The sequence below is a fragment of the Eumetopias jubatus genome, unplaced genomic scaffold, assembly GCF_037043125.1.
Source record: "Eumetopias jubatus isolate StellerSeaLion01/CBP00866 unplaced genomic scaffold, mEumJub1_p1.0 scaffold_9, whole genome shotgun sequence".
NCBI lineage: Eukaryota > Metazoa > Chordata > Mammalia > Carnivora > Otariidae > Eumetopias > Eumetopias jubatus.
The window spans coordinates 30,357,624-30,380,215 of record NW_028274815.1 but is presented as its reverse complement, the minus strand read 5'-3'; the positions used below and the strand labels follow the sequence as shown (position 1 = coordinate 30,380,215).

General features: G+C 48.7%; 1 protein-coding gene across 1 annotated transcript in view; it reads right to left on the bottom strand.

The window, feature by feature from the left end:
* Nucleotides 1-22,592, bottom strand: part of VIT (vitrin) — an 81,785-nt gene that overhangs the window by 20,494 nt on the left and 38,699 nt on the right. Inside the window, exons 7-11 of the mRNA XM_088026617.1 lie at nt 19,509-19,700; nt 14,649-14,705; nt 7,772-7,816; nt 6,208-6,270; nt 2,385-2,532 (exon numbers count right to left, since the gene is read on the bottom strand). Of these exons, the coding sequence (XP_087882743.1) occupies nt 2,385-2,532; nt 6,208-6,270; nt 7,772-7,816; nt 14,649-14,705; nt 19,509-19,700 (505 nt within the window). The remainder of the gene's footprint in view (nt 1-2,384; nt 2,533-6,207; nt 6,271-7,771; nt 7,817-14,648; nt 14,706-19,508; nt 19,701-22,592) is intronic.

Sequence of the window (22,592 nt, the reverse complement as noted above, 5' to 3'; positions counted from 1 at the left end):
CCCTCAAGGAGAAAGCCAGGAGGCTGAAATCAAGCAATTTCACTTGGGCACGAGGATTTCCCCTTGTGCCTCATCACATCCTTCTTATACCGCCCTCCAATTTATTGTGTTCCCCACATTCCACTGAAGGACGCGTCGCCTCCATGCAAAACATCATGCTGTTACTAATCACCCCACCTCCCCTCCCCACCTATTTCTAACTGGAACCGAGGCTGGAAGGAAGAGAGAAGTGGCTCATCTAGTCTGTTAGCCCAACATTCATTTATTGAGTATCTTCCGAGTACAGAGCCAGTCACTGAATCACAGACCATCAGGCTGGCGGAGCCCTAATACATCATCCCATCCACCCCCGGTACTTTATAGATGGCAGTGCTCCCATGGAGAAATCAAAGCCCCTGCTTCAGGTCACCCAGCCGAGCTCAGGCCAGAATTCAAGATATCCTGTCACTAGTTCATTGTGCTTTCCCCTGCGCCCTGTGGCTTAAGAAGGGTGCCGATGATTGATGTGCTTCTATGAGCGTAAAGTGAAGGAAAACAGACGCCATTTCTCTGAAGTGCTCCGAATTAATAAGGACCCGGGACGCAAAAAAGACGAATAGCAAGGCATTTTTAGAAAGTGAAATTGGAAAGCATGGAGGTAACTCTCTCCTGCAAATGGTGATCACATTAGGAAAATGTGGGGGGAAATGGTCTTCTGGGGGCAGGGAGGAGCCTTTACCGAATTGTTTTTCCTTCCTTGCTACATTGGCTCGTTCATCCACCTTCTCATTGGCACACACTTTTCTCCTGCCATTTTTCTCTTCCTTGACATATTTATTACCTTATTTTCATATTATACTATAAACCTTAGTATACACAGCTTTTAAAGGAGCTATTTTTAATTCAAGATGACACACCAAGCTTTGAACCCCCCAATAAAATTGACCGGGGACATCTGGTGCTAAAGTGCTTGCATTTCCTCCCCAGAGAAGACTGCCCTCTGTTTGCTATCTTTAAAAAGTAGTGCAGGAATGAAAATAGGTTGACATATTGAAAACAAGAAAACAATGACCAAAAAAAAAAAATCCTATTTTTCTACTTCAAGTTAAAGTCCTCAAGATAGATCCTTTGACATCGAGAGTTGACATTTGCAGAAATTGGTTATTTTCATCTGTTTGACTCTGACTGTATACAAGTGCCAGGTAACTCATCTACTACTTTTTCTTCACAGGAACAGGAGACAGTACTACATGTGTTATTGGGATTTAATGCTAAAAATACAAACGTTATACGTTCTTATGAAAATAAAGGGTTTTTGATTATTTCTTTTGACAGTTCAAAAAATCAATATTCTAGGGCCTTTGATAGAACAACCTTGGTTAAAGTACTGCTCCTGGAGATCCTTGGGAAATTTTGAAGGATCTGGAGACCCTCTGATTGTTGTCAGGTATAAATGTTTTTACTTTTTTGGTGGGGGGAGGCAAATAAGCTGGGGCCACGGCTTCTCAGCAAGAGGCACCAAGGTCTATGTTAGTTTCCATTGCTAAGGTTAAGCTGAAGATCTGTGGGGAAGGAGGGGTCATATTGTGTCCGAGGGTCCTTTGTGGAAAGTGAGACCATTATCCTGCCCTTAATGGTTCCTGGTCAAAAGTCCAGCTATTGTTTGAGATCTGTGCTTGTTTGCTCTTCCGATTGTCTGCTTATTATCTGTTAACATCTGTACATCGGCATTTAGGGAGAAACCTATTACTATGAAATAAGATTGACTTATTGCCCCCAATAAGAGAAAAAGTTGAGCTTGGATGTCAGTATGAACACTCAATTTCTACCCTAACTAGAGTAATAGGGTGGGCTGGGGACAGTCACCTGGTGCTCAGCTGACTGATAGAGGCCACTCCCCTCCCCACTCAGTCTTCCCCATTACCTGGTAACCTTTTCCAGGACTAGCACAGAGGCCTAAGGCCATATGGAGAAAAGAGAAATGTCAACCTACAGCACCATATTTTCTAGGCGTCTTACCTCCAGGTGGACAGAGCACAGGGTGCAGCCCACCTTCTTGGCTTACAGAAAAGGAAACTGAGGACAGAGAGGCAAAGCCCTGGCCCAAGACCACGTAGCTTGTTACTGGCTGAGCTAAGACTTGAATCCAGCTCTCCTCATTCCCAAATAAATATGCTCTCTACAAACCCTGCGTGCAAATGCCATTTACTTCTAAGTGTTCACTAACTTGTCCTTCCCTTCTGGAAGAGTCAGATTTCTTAAGTGGCACCTGAAATTGCTTCCATTTCTTTCATTTACATTTGTATTAGGGAAGAAGATGAATTTGTGCTGTAGGATGGTATTATTTGTGGCATAAGATTCAGCATGTGGCACGACTCGGTTTCTGGATTAAGAACAGCACTTACCCATACTGAATAACGCCCATCAGTGGACCGCCAGGGCCAATGTCAAGAGCTTGGGCAACATCAGCCAGGAACTGCTTTTGGATTCGGAATCGGCGTTTGCCAATGCTCGAGCTCCCATCGATTAAAAATGACAAGTCAACTTTGCAGTCTGAGGAATGGAAAAGGGCTCTGTTATTCTGATGATCTCTCATTGCATTAACCCAGGCTTTCTCTCCTCTTTCTCCCCCAGAGCTCCCTGAGAATCCAATGCAAAGAAAATAAAAAGTAATGGCAAGATGCAGGGTTTATTCACTTATTTAAATTCATAACTGATTTTCACTGGGCACCAAGGTCCTGGACACTTGGGCTAGCACTTATTTCTATAACTGCTTTAGAATTCTCTGTATCAGCCAACTTAGAGCCTTCAGAAGCAATGGCCTCCCGGTCAAGTGTGGGAAAGCCCTGCGGATGGTTTCCTTGGCTCAGACCACTTCAGTGCAGACCCCCCAAATGTAGAATTCACCCAGATTGAGTCTCAGGAGCTTGCGGTCTCTTACCCTCATCTTAATTTTGTAGAATTATGTGTTGGGTTTTTATAAAGGTATGAAAAATTCTGCAAGGCCAGTGCTGAGGGGAGGGCAGGAATGGTAGAATGAGAAATTGATACCAATCGTCTTCACTTCCCCAGGTGAGGCAACCATAGAATTACCCGCATATATCTACACATCTCGGGACTTGTTTGTAGCAAGCTTTGAATTTTTTCCTCTCTTTTAGTTGTGATAAAGACTAGGCCAGTTGTTCTGGCTAGGATCTCTGGACCCCTGTGCATACACGAAGGTTGTGAGGGAGGCAGGGGGCTAAAAGCTTTTCTCAACCTTTCAAATGCTGCAGGAGTTGGTGGAAAGCCACATAAGCTAATAGTTAAAGTCCTCTTTGCTCTCGATTGAAATTACATCATCTTAGTATGATAAAACTGATTATTCAATACTGTTCAGAAGTTCTTATTAGGAGGTATATATCCCTCTGGTTAAAAAAAAATGGGGAATGGATCATTGGACAACTGAGATTTGGGAGACAAGAATATTTCAAAACAGAGATCCATGGGGGGAAGAAAGAGAGAGGGACAGTAAAGGTAGGAATTTCTGGGCTGGAGTATCCACGAGGACACGCGGGCAGTGCTGTCCTTTCTGCCTGGGCATGCAGCCGCCTGGACACGCCTGGAACTCTCTAGGCTCCAGCACAATCGCCCAGGAGGCCACCACTAGGCTTCTCTTCTCTCCGATGCATGTTGCATTGCTTCCGTGCGACCATGGTCTTCCCGTTCCCCAGGAGGAGATCAGTAGGCAGGAAGGGATATAGGTATGTATTAAACGAGAGCAAGAAATGGACATGAGTTGACACAGTGTTAAGCAGAATCGATAAGAGATACTTATTAAAGAGTGATACTGCAGAATTGGCAGATTAAGGAAAAAAGTTGTATCTGAGAATGTGCTTCATCACCTTGCACTGGCGCCTGGCAATGAAAGGCAGAGAAGTGGGCGATGACAGGGACCTCTCTGGGCCTGGCTGACTCTGCTCCATCTGGAATTAGTGCCTTGGCTCATTAGTGGCTCTTGCAAACTTTCATTTCCTGTCTGCCTGGACATTCAGTGCCTGCCAACTCGTCCTGTTCAGCTGGCTTCCCTTGTCCTTTGCTGTCCCCAAACTGCCTATGCCAAAGCATGATCCTTGAGATGAAGATTGGAAGAATCAAATAAAAGCAAGAAGTGAGAGCCTTAACAATGCTGCGGAAGCCTGGGAAAAAGCAGAACTGTTCTAAGGCTTGTGATGTTGTACCCCACACAGGGCCAACCCCTTCTTCCCTGGGTCTGAGCTGGCAATGAGAATTGTTGCCAGCAGGTGGCAGTGGTGTTCTTCAGGGCCCCCTGCTCACCGCACCTGTGGTGTGCTGGAAATGAGGACTCCCAGGCTCCACCCAGATCTACAGAATCAGAGCCCCATTCTAACAAGATCTCCAGGTGAACTGTGTGCACACGAAAGTTTGAGACACGCCCCTGGACAGGGGTTTTCCTTCCAGCTGTCAGCAGATTAGCTCAATATGCCTTTTAAAATGAAAAGTTTTTTTTTTTTAAATAACTTAATTAGAATGAGGCCCAAAGGTGATTTTCTTTTTAAATAAATAAAGCACATGGATTTTGAGTCTCTGTTTTGCTTCTTCATAGACAATTTTTTTCTTATTTCTTACATCTTGAGCTGTGCTCAGGATTGAAGTGTTCACTTCATAGCTAGGTTTTAAGAAGCTGAGATGCTCTCTATTTGCTTGGCTCTCCTTACTCACTACCCTGATGGCTGACATTGGAATCACCCGTGCTCTCCATTTCCCACGATGCTTTACGGATCATGGTTTCAGCTCTGCACGTGGGCTGAGACCTAGTGGCCTCCTCGTAGTGAGATGAAAACATGCCGATAGGAAGATGACATCAATACTCCAGGATAGAACTGAGTCACTAAATGTTCTGCATGAGCAATTTATTACTGTCACAGAGGACAGAGGTTGGAGGACAAGGAAGAAAAGGTGAGAGTGTCCACAGGAATCAATCTACCAATTTTCTTAATTGCTTTGGTTTTCTCCAACATATGATTTTATGGATGAATACTTTGTGCTGTCCAATGCAGTAGGCCAGTGTTTCTTAACCCTGGATATGTATCAGAGTCGCTTACGCAGCTTCAACAAAGGAGGATGCCCGGGAATCACTCTGGGATGGGCTTCTCAAGGTTGGACGCGCAAAGAAATCACTTGATTCAGTAGGTCGGAGGTAGAGCATGAGATTTTGCATTTCTGACAAGCCCGCAGGTGATGCTGGTGTGGTCAACCCGTATCCTGAGTAGGAAGATCTAGGGTGAGGGTGATTCAGTAGGTATGAGCCAGGAATTGGGCATCTTGAGTTTTTAAAAATGTCTGCAGGTGATCCTCCTACATAGCTGGGTTGGGACTCCCAGCCCACGGGTGGCTGACTTGCAACGACTCTCTGAGGGAATCTGCAGGTGATCTCCTTGGCCCGCAACGCTCAACTGCCTCTTGGTTTTCCTTTTTTTCCCTGATCCTTCCTTCCTGGTATCTTCAGGTGGCTTCTCCTCCACCTATTCAGTGCTGAAGTTCTTCAGGTGTAAGGCCGCTTGTTTCCCTCGGTCACCTTTCCTGTTTTCCTAACCTTGGTTTTGAATCCTAGCTCATCATCTTCCAACTCTGAATTCCCAGGTGGGCTGCTCCTTCTAGAGTCAGATCTGGGTAGTCAACTGTCTACTAGGCCGAATGTCTTGTGGAAGACGGCCGTCAGCAACGATCTCCCTGCCCCCACCTGCCCCATCCCAGGGGTCCTCATGGCAGTGCCCAGTATCCCAGTTGCTCAAATCATCTTCGTCCGTTTCCTCTCTCACACCTCCACCTCCAAACCTCTAGATTCGTCCTTCTCTGTCTCCTGAATCTGCCCATTTCTCCGCATTTCCACCTCCAGCTCAGAGCTCTGTCTGCCAACCTGTTCACGGAGCCACTGACCCTGCCGGCAAGCCCATCTCTTCCTTTAACCCCCTCCTTTGTCTCCCCTTTCCATCCCACCCTGTTGCCATGGTGATGTTGAAAAAACCTGATCCTTTCCCCTTCGTGCACACAGACAGTTTAAATCCTCCATAAGCTTCCCTTTCCCCTTAGAACAAAGTGACAGAAGAGAGGAGATAAATAGATCCAGGGTGGGAGAGAAGGGGATCTGGGTGGGCTGAGTGTGGAGAGAGGGGAGCAGATCGGATGTCACAGCCCCTCTGGGTTTCCAGTTGTCAGTTCACTTACTTGCATCTCCCTGGGACACTGGATCCAAAGACTGTGTGCTTAATTCTTCTTTTGGAACAAATCCTGGAAAGAACAGTAAAACTTTTGGTGACTTACAAGAACAGGAAGCATCTGGCCTTACCCCAGGGATGGGGACATAATGGCTATTCACACCCAGCTTGGGGTTCGGGGGGAGACTTGGCTTAAGGCTGACTGTGCTCTTCTCCACACCGCCCCCGCCTTCAGAGATAAGAATGAATTACTGACAGCCTACAAAAGACACCGGACTCTCCTGGGTGCTCAGGGGGCTTGAAGTCAGAAGACCTGGGTCTCTTTCCTACTGCCTGTTAGCCTGTTAAGGCTCAGAGTCTATCTGAGCCTTAGTTTCCTTACCTGTAAGCAGGAAACACTTGGCCAGTGTAAATTATCCTTCTGTAAAATTCTGAAAATTTCAAGGTCAGGGCATGGGTCTTGCTCATCATGTAAACCTTCACTGTGCCTACCCCATGTAGGTCCTTGGTCAACATTTGGTGATTGAGTCAATGAACAAAGATGGGTGAGACACGTGGACAGTCTAATGGCAGCAGATATAGACTGAGGGGAGGACCTAGGATCCCCAGTAACGCAAACAAATAAGAGGGTCCAGAGAGCAACCCCTCCCCTCCACAGCCTGAGATTAGAGGTAAAGTTGCAAAAGGGTTTTGTGCTTTGAGAGTGTGTGCGCATGCGTGCGTGTGTATTTTCAGGCTGGGCAGTTTTCTTTAGAGCCATTTACATGGGAGCCAAGTTCACACATGTATTATTTAAGGGATTAAAGACAATCAGTGAGAATCTTTTCAGGCTCAGGAAGGCCAGTGAGTTTCTCAGGGAGCACCAGAGGTTGGTCAGTTGGTCTCCCTGTTTTTGGGATGTCCAGGGGCACCCTCCCAGAGGCTCTGGGAGAGGAGGAAGGTGCTGGAGGTTCTGCTCGCTCTTGGCTGCGGTGAGCTTTCTCTAAGCTTGTTAGTTTTTCCAATTTGCCAAGCACATGATTTCATCTTTCCATGAAAGGTCAGTCTGCTCATCCCACTTCCTCGCATCATTTTAAAAATTCGCTTTGGGTGTCTAACGGCATTTCTCAGCCAGGAGCCTCTCAGAGAAACTGTCCAAGGCTCCACGTTGGAGGAAGGGGGTAAGAAACGAGAGGTCAGCGTCCTTTCCTCCACCCTGTCTCTCCCTACCGGTAAAATCTGCCCTCAGACCGAGAGCTGGGTTTGCTGTTGGAGTTTCAAACACTTAATTCCGTAAAAAGCGAACAACACCCACTCACGTGAAGGGAAAGCTGAATACCCCTCTGCAAAGAAAGAAGGGGAAATAGCAGGAAGTCAGGGTATGCTTCGAGATGGAATGAGCGTCAAAGCCTCATTTGGGGGCGAGGAACTCACTCCCGTTGTACATCTTAGCCTTCAGGTTTCTCATTTCCCTTTTGCTACCCGATGGACAGGAGTGGCCTCTGCGCCACCCGCCGGCTTGCCAGACTCTCCTAACTCTGTCATCCTATGTGTCTCCATCTCGTCATGGCCAGGAGGTTGGGCTGTATAAATACCTGCATCTAACAGGACCAACCCAGGTTGCCACAAGTCCATTTCCCCTGATTTTCAAAATTAAAAAGAAGCAAACTTGTTATTTTGGTGAAACCAGCAGAAGCTCTCAAATGAACTTCCAGGATGATAACATTTTTCAGTTGTGGCAGAAAGTTTAGTAAAGGAACATGGGACCAGGCTTTAGAAGGCCACCTGAAACCTTTAGGATTCTTCTCTTGGAAAGCTCTGAAAACCAAAGACAGAAACATCTTTGCCTTTTCCATTCTTTCACTGTGCACCAAGAATCATAGAAAATAAGGATCCCGGGATTCGAGGGGACCCAAAAGCTCATCCAATCCAAACCAATCTCCCCCAGCATGCTTCTACAACATCCCTACCAACTGACTGCATGGCTGATGCTTGAATACATCCAGGGACAGGGAATTCATTACATACTCAACCAAGACAGTACATTCCTTCTTGGACCACTGAGACTGTTAGAAAATGTTTCATTGTATCGATCTGAAATCTTAATCCATCCCTCCATCCACGCTTATGAAGCACCCACTAAGTGCCCAAAGTCATTTTAGGTACCTCTGACTTACCCATCTGTTTATGTTCTCTTCCTTAGAACGATACAGAACAAATCTAGGCCCCTTCAGAGGGCAGGTGTTCCCCTCGTTTCCTGAGTCTCTGCTTCTCACGCTGTGCCACCAGCAGTAGATAGCAAAGCGGCGCCTGGCCTTTCAGTAAAATGTTGAACGCCCCCACTATAAGCTGGTGCTAATAAAGTAGAAGGAGTGGTCGGGAAGGGGTATTCTTACCCCGCAGTCCCTGACGGCTGTGGCGGGGGTCATGGCCAGGAAGCTCCCAGAGGCAGCACAAGCGTGTTATGAAGCCTCAGAAGGACACCAAAAATAGCTGTTTCTCTTCCTCTATCTCTTCTCTGCCCACCTCCCCAGCTCGGAAAGCTGAGGGCCTGATGAGCCCATCAGCTTGGCTGCATGCTGCAATGATGAACACACACTCAAAAGAAGTGGTATTTTCCTTCGTATGATGAGGATGTCAGGCTATTTTGAAAGGCAGTCTGTGTTCGTGCACATTCTGAGTTCATGGTGAGAACGGAGTATAATTTGGCTCAGCCATTAACCGGGTGTATGACCTTAAACAAGTCACAGACCCTCTGTGAACCTTAATTTGTTTGGGAATAACATATGCACGTTGGGTGAGATGATCTCCCAGGTCAGATTTCTGATTAATAGGTTTAAACCTTCTGCTTCTCTGTCGCCACCTGCTGGCAAAACACGCCCTTTCCCTAAAAAAACCCCAAAACAAAACCCAAAAACCAGGGCTGGTGGCATCTCCGTTTTTGCTCGAGGCTCTCAGCCCCCTCGAATGCTACAGAGAATTACAATGCTGGGCATACTTCAGCAGGAGAGAAACAGTTCACTGACAGCAAGGATCTCCAAGCCCTCATTCCCGTCCTGGGCGCCAGTCCTTCTGTTGGTGCCATTTATATTTGTTTGGGACAAGTATGAACCGAATCGCTTTTCTCCAAACGCCGAGGGCTGACAAATATTTGGACAGCTGAGACTTGGTGTTTTTGGACTTGGTAGTAATGGCACGTCAGTCTGTGGGAACGCTTACAACCTGGCGTCGAGGAGAAACCAGGTGATGGGAGGATGAAAGGCAGCAGAAGGCCCATCCTGTGTCCACCAAACCCTAGCTGGGAGCCTGGGGGGCTCGCCCACCTTCTCCGGCCCTAAGTCTTCTCCTGTGTAAAGCTGAGGTCGTAAACACTTGTCCTGACCTGCCTGCCACGGAGGGAAATGTGTACAAAATCACCCCAAAAGGGGTAAGGCAGTCTTAGAACACGACCACTTATGTGTGTGGCCGAGCTTGCTCGCTCATCTCCTCCATACCGTCCGTGTCCAGGAGAGACACTGGCTCCGAAGGATTCCCGTGGTAAAAACGTAGAACCACTAACACTGGCCGAGAGTGCGCTCAATGTCAGGCACTGACCATGCACGTGGCAACGGTAAGTCACAAATAACCCCGTGACTTGGGTGACAACCACGACCCCGTTTTAGAGGTGAGGAGACTGCTGCAGAGGGCGAGGTGGGGCTGCGCTGGGCGCCGGGCTTACCCCCCACTGTTTATCACTCCCGGGGAGTCTTCGAGCCTTGAGCACCGCAGGGTACTTACTGGGTGAGGCCCCGAAGAGACCCCCCCTGCCACACTCCCCGTGACTCACACTAAATGGGACGGCCCAAAATCCCGCCTCGGAGACCCTGGTGATCATCTTCGATCTGGTTCCAGCTTCTCTTCCCCGGCCATCTGGGAGCCACCAGCACAGGACCCAAGCGGAAGCCACGACACACAGCCCTCAGGGCTCTGAAGTCTCATGGGGCGGAAGCGCAGGTGGCCCTCCGGGCCCCTGGCTTCTGCCCCAGAGATTCCCGAGGGGTGTGGGGGTGAGCAGGCGGCTGTCTGAGAGGCAGCGGGCCTCCGGGGCGCCTCCGGCCCGCCCTCCCGGTGGCCTGGCTTCCCGCCTTGAGCCGCCCGCTTCCCTCGGACGGCTCCCAATTGCTGACGTGAACCCGCGCGCGCCCGGCCAGCTGCTGGCCGTGGGGCGTCCCCGCGCGCCGGCCCACGACACGGGGCTATCGAGGAGGCTGAGGACCGTCCGAGGTTCTGGGCGGGAGCTGTCGTCCCGGCGAAGCATCCACTGTCCTGGGTTTGCACAAGGGTTACCCTCCCCATCCACGGTCCTGGATTTGCACACGGGTTACCCTCCCCATCCACGGTCCTGGGTTTGCACACGGGTTACCCTCCCCATCCACGGTCCTGGGTTTGCACACGGGTTACCCTCCCTGCGAGCTCCGTGTGAGCTGGCCACCTTTTCTCACGCAAACGACTTTAACTCCATGGTTGGGTTTCCAGCCCAGTGAAGCTTATTTGATCAAACATGGCAGCATGAAGCCGAATGGTTCTGAGGCAAAGTCACTGAATTCTAACTGAAATCATCAGGGGCACCCCTCCCTCCCCCGGGAATCCAGCAGGAGCAGCCATGCCCGCGGGGGGGCCCCGTCCCCGCTCAGGGGGCCCGGAAGGAGGGCTAGGGTCTGGCGCTGGGGCCTCAAGGGGGCAGAGGACCAGAGGGTGGGACCCTCTACCTGTAGAGGCAGAAGTTCCCGCAGCACAATTCTAGGATCTGAGAATATCCGATTCATCTCTGTAGTTCTAACCCAAAGCACAGGGTCTGACATACAGCATGCTCAGTAAATTTGTATTTTTTTGAACCATTTGAAGAATGATTCCTCTGCAGTGTGTGTGTGTTGGGGGGTGGCTTAAATTGGGGATGTGTGAAGTTACATCAGTGCGCAGAGGCATAGCGGGAGGGACAGCAGGAATCACTCATGGGTTTTAAGTCTGGTGTCCTGTGGAGCAGAGGATGAGTATTGAGGTCAATGACAACCTCATTATGTCCATACATAGCTGCTCGTGTCTGTTAATGGGTTGCCCTAAACACAGATGAGGTATTTAGTGGGGCTCATGAGATTTGGTCCCACGTGGTGTCTTTTTATCAGTGACAAGAATAGAGGCAGGTGGCATGTTCATCAATTTTGTGGATGACAGAAAAGTTGGAAGGACAGTTAATACACTAAATGACAGAATTAAGATTCAGGAAGATTACAAGAGACAAAACTAAAGGAGAATTTCATAGCGATAAGTGTGATGATATTCTAAGTTGGGTTCAAAAAACTCAATGGCACAAAGACAGGATTGGTGTGACCCACTTCTCTAGAAGAGCAAGAGAAAAAAAGTCCTGGTGGCTTGAGTTATTGCCAGTTCAGGAGGAGATGAACGGATGGGCTGACAGGACTTCTCCCAAATGCAACTTGGGATGTTTTCATGGAGGCGGGATATTTAGGCTGAGAGAGGTAGTTCCCGGGCGCAGAACCCTCCCGGGCGCACGATGCGAGTGGGATCGCATTCTGCTCTGTGTGCCCTGCTCTGAGTCACTCATGGACTGTAGTGTAGCTAAGGGGTATACCACCGGTCACAGAGGGACCTGTGGGAGGAACTGGAGAAGTTTATCCTAGAAAAGATGGGACCTAAACGTGGACATGAAATCTCCTTTCATATATTTGAAGGACTCTCAAATTCATGCTCTTGAAAATGACTGAAGATCCCAAAGGGCGGCTGTTTGTGGGGGTCATATCTATTGTTTTTATCATATTAAAAATTGATGCATTCTCTCATCTGAAACAGAATATTAACTATTTCCCATTTAACGATAGAGCTATTCTGTTTTAACACACTTTTTATGAGTAACAGCTATTTTTTTTTTTTAAACAATTCGGTGAGAAGAGTGACAACTTTCTTCAATGTCTGGCGTAACAGAAGACAGACCGAATCTGATATCTATTCCTCAGTCTGTGTGATATGTTGTTTTGGTTCAAGTACACAAAGAAAATCTGGCCTCACACAGTTGTGCAGTAGGAGAAGGGAGAACCTTACAAAATCCCTGGAAGCAAGGTCCTCGGAAAACACTTTGCGAAGCTCCAATTCAAACAAATTAGGATCTGTGGGCCTAAGTTCTAGAAAGTTCTGTCTAACAGCGAAGGGGCTGGGAAACCCCTGACTGCTCACTCAAAGTTCTCTGACACGGGCAGAAGCCTCTATCTGGCATGCCCCAAGGATTCATTTGTTTGGTTTCGAATGAGACCAGAGGTACTTTATGCAATTCTTCCCAATCCCATATTTTCAAGATTTTCTAGCCAAAGAATTGGGTGACTTGCCTGATAGGCATGATTGTCTCTGAAGGAAGAGCCGGCAGAAGGGCATCTAAGTGTTCTGACCTGCCTTTACTCACGGTGTGCGAGTGGCTTCCGTCCACCTGCAGGAGCCCCAAGGAGGCTGCGGGACTAGTGAGGTCTGGGTGCCCATGGGCTAGGAGGTGCTCCCGAGGCCAGGGCTCTCCGGGAGTGGGTGAGAGGCTCAGAGCAAAGTGTCGGGGATGATGATGGAGGGAGAGGAACAGCAGAATTGGGTAGGATTTGAGGGTTCATAGGGAGCTGGGAGCATCTGTGAGGTTCAAGGAGATAGAGCATATGGGAGCGTGAAGGCGAAGAGAAGTCTCAGAGCTAGAGGACCAGAGGCAGTAAGGTTCGAGAAAGGGAGTGGGATCAAACACCGCAAGTAACCTTGGGTTGTTGGCAGTGACAAAGAGGAGCTGGAGAGCAGGTAATGTGCCTTGTTGCACCCACCCCCTGAAGCACAGCTGATCTGCGGTGGTGTGTCTGGGTATTTGAGCTCAGTCCCCGAGGTGGGTCCTGGGCTGTGCAGGGTGGGGGCATAGCCACCCAGCTGGGGACCTCTCAAGCCAACCCAGCCCAGGAATGCTATTGGGTGTCCGGACTGCCAGAGATTTTCTCTCTGACACACTGAGAACAGACAAAGCAAAGAGACGTTTTCTGGAGGTGAAAACACCCTGGCCTGCCCCCAAGCTCTGGTGACGTGGAGATGAGCTGCTGAGGCTAGCCGTGAGTGGGTAGGGAGAAAGGTGTTTGCCAGTGTGGTGGAGCCGGGGCGGTTCGCAGCTGGCAGCTTCCCGAGTTTGACCTGTGCTCTGGCAGTTTTCTGGAAAGCAGCTTGGGGAGAATCCTGACTTTGGATACCTGAGGGGATGACACAGCACCAGCTGATTCACATGCAACCTGCAAGCTGCTCTCTTCCCTTCATTTGCCCCTGGTTCCGCTTTTCCTCGGAAGTTGGTCGAGCTGTCTGTGGTTGGCTCTCCTTCTGGGGGTTGTGGAGGAGGCAAAGATCCTAGCCATAGGGACAGGAGGAGGGAGTGCCCCATGCTTGGCTGCCTGAAGAGTCCCACGGGCCTGTTGAAGGCTAAGATGGCCTGGGAGTCCTTGCTTTGCCCAGCGATCTGATTCCTAAAACCCTTTGTCCAGGACAACAGCGTGTCCTTTGGCAAAGGTACAATTGTGCAGCTCCTAGATGCGAGTCCTGTCTGGGGGCTCCCGTGGAGCCCCTGCTCTGATGCGGTATCAAAGCCAAACAGAACCTACAGTCTCCAGGAATCTTTTAACAAGCAGAGGACAGACTGGTATCCCCCAGCAAGAGTAAGGCCTGAACTCTTTTCCTTAGGAGGTCCAGCCCCACCCCCCTCGCCCCCACCCCCCTCGTGGCAGTGCCTTGTGGCTGCAAAAGGTATTGTGTCCTTCTACCAAGTGTATCAGTTTGTGGCCCATGCCCTGAGCAGAGTTTGTAGAAAGTATCCAGCCTTGCTCGATTTTTCCTTTCTAATCTCTGCAGGCCTCACAGGCATTGCAGAGAAGAGAACTTGCCTCATCCCTCTGCAATGCCAGTGTTTCAGCCAAGCCTTTCAGGGATGCACACAGAAGTGAAGAAAGGAGAGTCGGGAGTGTCATAATTCATAGAATTCCTGGAGGCGAGAGAATGCGTTTCTATTCCCCTTATCAGAGAAGCACCCGACCGAAGTTGGCCCTGCCCTTTCCTAGACAATGCTAAAAAATGTTCTCTTTCTTTTACCCTGGTTCCTCAAGCACAAACCCCAGAGAGTATCCCTTTTCAGCTTTATAAGAGCCTCGTTACTGAATCCTTAGGAATTTCGATCACAACCTCCACAAAATTGCCTCGAGGGAATGACAACTGGTGAAAGCCTTGCTTATTTAATGGCTCCCTTGCTTTCCTTTCAAGTTTCCTTACAAGTGGGGCCCTTGAGCAGTATCTTCTGTTGGAATCACTGGTTTAAGGCTCTCTGTCCAAATCTAAATCAAATGGCAAGAATCTGGGAGGACAAACCCATAGAAACACACTCGACTTCCACCAGGAGCTGGATAGGTGAGTTCAGGTCCTTACCTGGACTGGCATGGGAGCTGTTGTGGCTGCTTGTGGGAGAGCTGGGGGACCAGCGACCTGTAATAACATTGCCCTGGTCAGAGCATGAATTTTAATCTGTTCTCATTCTTTCCATGATCCGACCTAGCAAGACATTACCAACGAAGGTCAGAACTAAGGTAAAGCTTTGTCCTTGGGTGGTCTGAATCCACCCCAAGCCTCGAGGCCCTGAAATGGAAAAAGAAGGGGGCTGGTGGTGGGGATTTAACTCCAAATACTGACTGAAAATTCCAGGTAATAATAACCCCTGTATTTCACATTTGTCAAAGTAAGTATCTTTTGCTAAATGGCCATATATTTTTTACACTTCATTATTCTTACAATAATTCTCCTCAACTGTGCCACTCCTGAGGAGGCTAAAGTAATCCTTCAGTAGCAATGTCACTTAACATTTCACAATTTGCCCAGTATTGATGCAGACAACATTAGCTTTCAGTCATCTTAAAGGTACACAATGGGTTATCCTTAATTACTTTGTGAGAAAATCAAATACACTTCAGCATTCATTATTTATCGGGCAATTTCTCTGAAGCAAGGCTTTAAAAGGGACGCAAAGTCCGTTTTGGGGGAAAGGGAACAATGTGAAAAGGAGCTGAGGGAAAGAGGCAAATTTCACAGAGGGGAAGAGATAGAAGGTCATGGAACAGTATCAGTTCCTCAGAAAGCCGTATCTATCCACAGTCAATGTTTCACTCCCTTTGACTTTGTTCCAATTATTTGAATACAAACTCAAAGTAACTTTGTTTTCTCTCTAATGGCAAAGAGAATATGTGCTCACTGTAAAAATACGTACCATGTATAGTAAGAACTCACCTGCAATCCCTCTATCCTGCAGTTACGGGTGCGCAACCATGGCATAAAGCACTGTTTCCCTCTCTCTAGGCACACATTCTCACGTACGGACAAGTACCAAAGCGAGATCAGCACCCGTGCCGTTTTGTCGCCTCCTTCTTTGACCGAACAGTCTGTCACGGGCCAACCTCATGTCAGTAAGTGCATATATTCACCAAAATGTTAATAGCTGTGTGGTAATCGCTCTAACCATTCTGATGGCAGACAGTTGAACCGCTTATCTTTATTTTTCTATGAGGAACAACATCTGTGTCCAGGCTCCTTCTCACCCTCAGATGATAATTACCTTAGGATATACTCTCGTAAGTGCGAAGTCTGGGTCGCTTACAGTTCTTCCACTGTGGCTTGCGTGGTCATGACCTTCCCCCATTTTTCTATGGGAAGGTTCCTCTTTTTCTTGCTATTTGTAAGATTGGATTTTAAGAAAACAAGATAAACTTTCAGAGAGGAGATAAGTGTTGGTGAGAAGGGAAATCGCGTGTGGGGGGCGGGAAGGGCAGTCGGAGATGCTGGTCTCCCTTCTCCTCCCTGGAAAGGTGAATGCCCACAGCCATCCACATGCCTTGCCACTAGGTGGCGCTCCGCTCCCCTCCTTGGTCTGCCCCTTCTCTGTGGACAGACATAATCAGTTAGGTCTCCTGAGGCAACTGTGGCACTTCTTGGAAAGAACCTGACTAGGAAAATAATGCCCAGCAAAGCAGCCCCACCCTTGGAAGCCTGTGGTAGATTTAGCTGACCCTGTAGCAGGCCTTTTCCAGAACTCTTTCTTCAGCATATCTGTGGATCTGGTTCTACCTTGCTGCCCCCTCTGGCCCTGGGATGCGGCCCTGCAGCTGCCTAGCTCCCCGTGGGTGCCTGTGTAGTCCTTGGCATCTTCCATGACGAACAGAACAGCCTCACTCTTGTCCCTCCGAGAGGTCTCTATCGCTCTGGCTCTTGGCTCCCCTACCCCCAGCCTTGACTTGTTCCTTGCTATCTTGTTAGGTTTACCCATTCATGGGTCAGTTAAGGGGTGTCCAGCCCCATCTTCCTTGTTCTTCCACGTGTATCAGCTCCTCTTCCTGGGCCGGGAGAGCCCCTGTCTTTTCCAGCTACGAAGTTCCCACTTTCCACTAGACTCCCTCCAAGTTCTTATGTTCTGTGTGAGCGGCAGCTCTTTAGCTCATTGTAGAGCAAAGAGGACTCATAGACCCCAAATGCAGATTATTCCTGTTCTGGCTACACACTTATGGGTGTCCAGAGCTGAAGCGAACCCATTGCAGGGATCTTGGTACAATGTGTTCATACGTGCGGCCCAAGATCCCAGAACAGTGCCTGACACATTGTAGGCATGCAATAAATATTTGTTGGTTGAATAAATAAATTAACTTTTACTTGGCCACCCCATCCACAACCAACTTCTACAATCTTTTGACTCTAGTCACATATAAAAAGAGAGGGGAAAGCCCTTAATAAATGTAGTAACGACAACTCACTTGTCTATCAACAGTAGAAGAGTCGTTCTGTTAGAGTTGGCAGAACATGCTCAATTCATTTGAAGAAGAAAAGGGATTATCTGTGCACTAAATATTATTTAATTTAGTTGGGCTAAAATATCACAGCAAATATCTATGGCCATACATTAATATAGGCATTCATGAAAGTAGATGGGCAATTACCTGGGGCTGGGGAGGGAGGGATTAGTTCATGGGCACAGGGTTTCTTTTTGGGGTGACGAAAATGTTCTAGAATCGGTCACAGTGATGGTTGCACAACTTGGTGATTGCTAAGAACCACTGAATTGTACACTTTAAATGGGTGAATTGTATGATATGTGAAAAGTATCTCAACTAACTGTTAACAACAAAAAGACACAGGTCTTCAAACACCCATTTTCACTTCTCTTCGTCCCTACAGAAAATCCTTTGAGTTGGCAATATCATTTTTTCTCACCCTCTGTCCCCTCCTCCCTGCCCAGTTTGGCCCCTTTCTTGGCAGCTACGGTGGATGCGGGCCGGAGCCCTCGCTCTGAGTGTTTGCCTGGCAGTCTGTGGGATGCCCTGGGCACGGGGGCTGGGTGAGGTTGAAGAGGGAGGCCGATGGGCTGGAGGCTGCCAGCCAACGGCCCTGTGCCCCGGCCAGGAATAATGAGACTGTGCCAGAGTGGGAACCACAACCTGAGGTGGTTGAGGTTTCTACATGCACAGGCCCAATGTGTCCCAGGATTTCCAGGCTCCCAGTGTAGCCAAATAAATATGCCACATGTTTAATTATATGTGTTATGTAAAAATTATATGTGTTATGTAAAGAAGGAGGCCCCAGGAACAAACAACTTACTCAAGTCCTCCGAAGTCTTTGAAAGAATCAAGGGCTCTAAAAGTCAAGAGCCTGAAGTTTAGAAAGAGGAAAACTCTTGGCTGTGGGGCTCCCCCACCCAGCGTCCGTCCGTCCTTCCTTCCTTCCTTCCTTCCTTCCTTCCTTCCTTCCTTTCTTCCTTCCATTTCTCTCTCTGGCAGGCACCCTGAGCCTGTGCTCTGGCCGCCGGCTAGGGTTACACAGGAACGGGATGGGGGGCGTGTCTTATGTATTCCAGACAGTATTTTTATGGTATTTTTATTTGGGGACTTTATATCATAGTTTCTTCCATGGGTCGTTCATTGAACAGACTGATAATACTCCTAGATTCGTAGAGTCATTAGGAACATTGAATAAAGGGGTGCGCGGTGTGCGCAACCCGGGGAAGCCTAGACCGACCTGCATTCCACTGTTGTTGTTACTCATCACAGCGGGAGTTGGTGGTGCCTAACGGCCTGCTTCTGCGACGGCCTCATCTATGCCCGGGGCGCTCGTGGATGGCAGGGGCGCCTGCTGCAGGCCAGTCACAGGAGACCCCGGCTGCTGGGGGTTCCGCTTCTCAGCTGTGTGAGCTGGGCAGGCTTGCTCACAGCCCTGCTGCCCGGGTTCCTCATCAGGACAAGGGATTAGTCAAAGTAGAAGTCATCCATCCACTGAGATCTACTGCAGAGGGCTGGTATGAGGATGTCCTAGGCGAGTGTTTGTAAGGTGCTTCGAAGAGTGTCTAGCGCCTAGCAAGTGCTGAAATTATTTGTTAGAGAAAGGGATGAATACATGGCTGGGCTCTGATACATATGAGAGGGGGAAGGGCCATGCTGTGTGTCAGAAATGTCTGGAAGCTGGAGGTGACGCTGAAGACAACAAGACCCCGGCACTTCCTCCTGGAAGGGAAAAATGGCCCCAGGTGGGAAATATTTAGAAAGGCCTGCTGAGACAGAAGTGTCACTCCTGCTGCGGAATTTTCCAAGCTCTTGCCAGAAGACATTTACAAGTGAGAGGGGTGCTTATTAGCCTTGGGCGGCTGGCATATAAGCCTGTGTAGAAACTAGAGATGGGGTTCTCAGATGAGCTCTTAAGGTCCTGTTTGATGTACTACTGAGATTAATTTCATAAAACGGACTTTGGTAAAAGCTAAAACATGACTTAAGAGATGGATGCATAAAAAGCGATCAGAAAAGGAATAAAAGTAGCTCTCTGGTTTTCCCTATAGGAGTTTTTTTGTTTTGTTTTGTTTGCTTCTAATATTTGGAGGCTTCCGGGAATATACAATGTGTCACTTAAAACCCAACAGTATTTCCATTGAAGCCACTATTCCTTCATCTGGGCTCGTGGAGAAATGCGGATTTTGCAATAGGAAGCTTTTGTGTAATTTTCTACCTTCCACAGTCCCGCTCTTGAATCTGTCTTCAGCCCCTTCTGCATGGTTTGCTTAGCTCATAGCTTGGTCCTGAATTAGCCTTAGGCTCAAGTCTACCCCTTGAGTCTGGGAGGACACAACCACATACTCCCGGCCCAGGTCTTAGCACGACCCCTCACCCAGCTCAAAAGGTGGGAGATGGGCACTCCACACAAGCATTCAGAAAGCCCAGTCTCCTACTTTGCTAGCACATGACAACACACAATCTACCTACTGACCCAGTTCCCAGCTCCTGTGGCCCACAGGCTGTGGTCTGAGGCTGCTGGTGGTAGAACCTGTGGATGGGGATGGCTTTGGCAGGCTGGTGTGGGTGGCTTCAGTGGCCGGGGCTCCTGTTACCTGCATCAGGGTGACCGGCTGTGCGGTTGTTCCTGGGACTGGTGGCTTCTGATAGACTTTTGTGGCCTCACCTGTAAAAGAGACGAAATGATACTGGGGCCTACAAAATTGCTGGTAGGCTCTTGAAGACAGAAACAAAATAAATGTTTATTGAATGCTAGCTTTGAGCAAAGATCTGTGCTAGCTGCTGCGGAGGATAAAATCCACCTGTCTGAAAGGAATGTACAGCCTGGATGGAGCAATGAGCCAATAAACAAACCAAACACTAAATAACAATAAAATATTTAAACAATTTAAAACAGTGTTTAAATGCTACAGCAACATAGAGAGGGTAGAACTCGATTAACTGTGAAATTATTTTGCCAGACACCAGGAGCAATGGTTCATGAACTTTCTTTTTCTTTCTTCCTGTCTTCTGTCCTTCTTCCTTCCCTCCCTCTGTTTCCTTCTGTGTCAGTTAGCATTGACCTAGGGATGGAAGGAACCCTTGGGGCTTTCTCTATGATTGACTCTTAGAAAATTCATTCTAGATGTTCTGGCTTACATTGGTTCATGGCTAGTCAACTAACTCCTCTGGGTCCCAGTTTTCTCATCTGTAAAATGGGGTGACAGAAATAATTAGATGGTCAGGACCATCTAGATTCTACTTCTAAATTGGGCTCTTCATTCATGTGTAATTATTTAGATTGTTTCCACGATTTTAAACAAGTCTCGATTTATTAGTATTCTGAGTGCCCTGACAATTTCTCTGAAGGTTCAGGGCAAGGGGACAAATGGCTACCCAGTGGGCATTGGCTATTGAATTGACAACCATGGGTCTGTGCCAGAAGGAGACACAAAATGGCCCCCCAAACTGAACAGTGCCCCAGTCCTGGGAGGGAACAACAGCCACAGTTACATGGGTCTCCTGAGCCCCATGGCAGGTACGCCAGGTACAGAAGCTGCCTCTTCCATTGTCTGGCACCTGCTGGCATTCCTTGGCATGCGGCCACCCCCCTCCAGGCTTCACGGCCGACATCCTCGGGTATCCCTCTGCTCCATCTTCATATGACCTTCTCCTCCGTGTGTATCAGATCTCCCTCTGCCCCCCCACGGCCCCCCCAGATGATTCAGGATAACCTCCCCATCTAAAAAGCCTTAACTTAATCCCATCCGCAAAGCCCCCCTCCCTCTCCCTGTTGGTGTTTTGCCAGATACCGAAGAATCCACAGATTCCAGAGACTAAGACAGGGGTATCTTTGGTGGGGGGATATTTTTCAGCTTATCCACCGCATCCTAGCTCTAGCTTTTGACTCTGCTTAGGGCTGATGCATCTCTGGTGCACAAAAAAGCAGCCAAGAGGACCGCATGTGAGATGAGAAGGCACTGCACGCTTCTGTGAACCACCCAACTTCCCCTTTGAACCACCCAACTTCCCCTTTGAACCACCCAACTTCCCCTTTGACACCATCCAACTTCCCCTTTGACACCACCCAACTTCCCCTTTGAACCACCCAACTTCCCCTTTGACACCACCCAACTTCCCCTTTGAACCACACAACTTCCCCTTTGACACCACCCAACTTCCCCTTTGAACCACCCAACTTCCCCTTTGAACCACCCAACTTCCCCTTTGACAGCACCCAACTTCCCCTTTGAACCACACAACTTCCCCTTTGAACCACACAACTTCCCCTTTGAACCACACAATTTCCCCTTTGAACCACACAACTTCCCCTTTGACACCACACAACTTCCCCTTTGAACCACACAACTGCCCCTTTGACACCACTCAACTTCCCCTTTGAACCACCCAACTTCCCCTTTGAACCACCCAACTTCCCCTTTGAACCACACAACTTCCCCTTTGACACCACCCAACTTCCCCTTTGAACCACCCAACTTCCCCTTTGAACCACACAACTTCCCCTTTGACACCACACAACTTCCCCTTTGAACCACACAACTGCCCCTTTGACACCACCCAACTTCCCCTTTGAACCACCCAACTTCCCCTTTGAACCACCCAACTTCCCCTTTGACACCACCCAACTTCCCCTTTGAACCACACAACTTCCCCTTTGAACCACACAACTTCCCCTTTGAACCACACAACTTCCCCTTTGACACCACACAACTTCCCCTTTGAACCACACAACTGCCCCTTTGACACCACCCAACTTCCCCTTTGAACCACCCAACTTCCCCTTTGAACCACCCAACTTCCCCTTTGACACCACCCAACTTCCCCTTTGACACCACCCAACTTCCCCTTTGAACCACACAACTTCCCCTTTGAACCACACAACTTCCTCTTTGACACCACACAACTTCCCCTTTGAACCACACAACTGCCCCTTTGACACCACCCAACTTCCCCTTTGAACCACACAACTTCCCCTTTGAACCACCCAACTTCCCCTTTGAACCACCCAACTTCCCCTTTGACACCACACAACTTCCCCTTTGACACCACACAGCATGCTGGGAAAATGGTGTCGGCCCTGGGCCTGTGGACCAGCCATGCAGACAGATGTGGGGCGGGGCATGTAGACCCACTACCCAGCACTGGCATCTGGAGGTTTGTCACCCTGCCACTGCCACCTTCTGCAGGGATCACAGCAGTGACTCAGGAGAGCAGGCTGGCTGATGGTGCCCCGGGCACGGATGGGAGTTTGGCCCTTCAGTCTGCTCTCGTGGGCATAGGGCCATCAGGGCAGGAGACAGATCTCTCATTCACCCTGTTGTTGCTAACAGTGGGTCACCTTTAAATCTGCCCATAGACCGTGTCAGACAAATTGCTAAAGACCTGGCAGTGAGTGGCCTTGGGGGTTCAGCCAGTCTTAACGCCATCCTTGGGCAAAACCGAACCTGTGTGATTTACGACATTTCCGTGACTTCAAAGGAATTGAGTGTTCATAACAAGTCCTAGGGAAATTTCTAATTTCTCCAAAATAGTCTTCTGTCTCACCCTCTGGTAAATG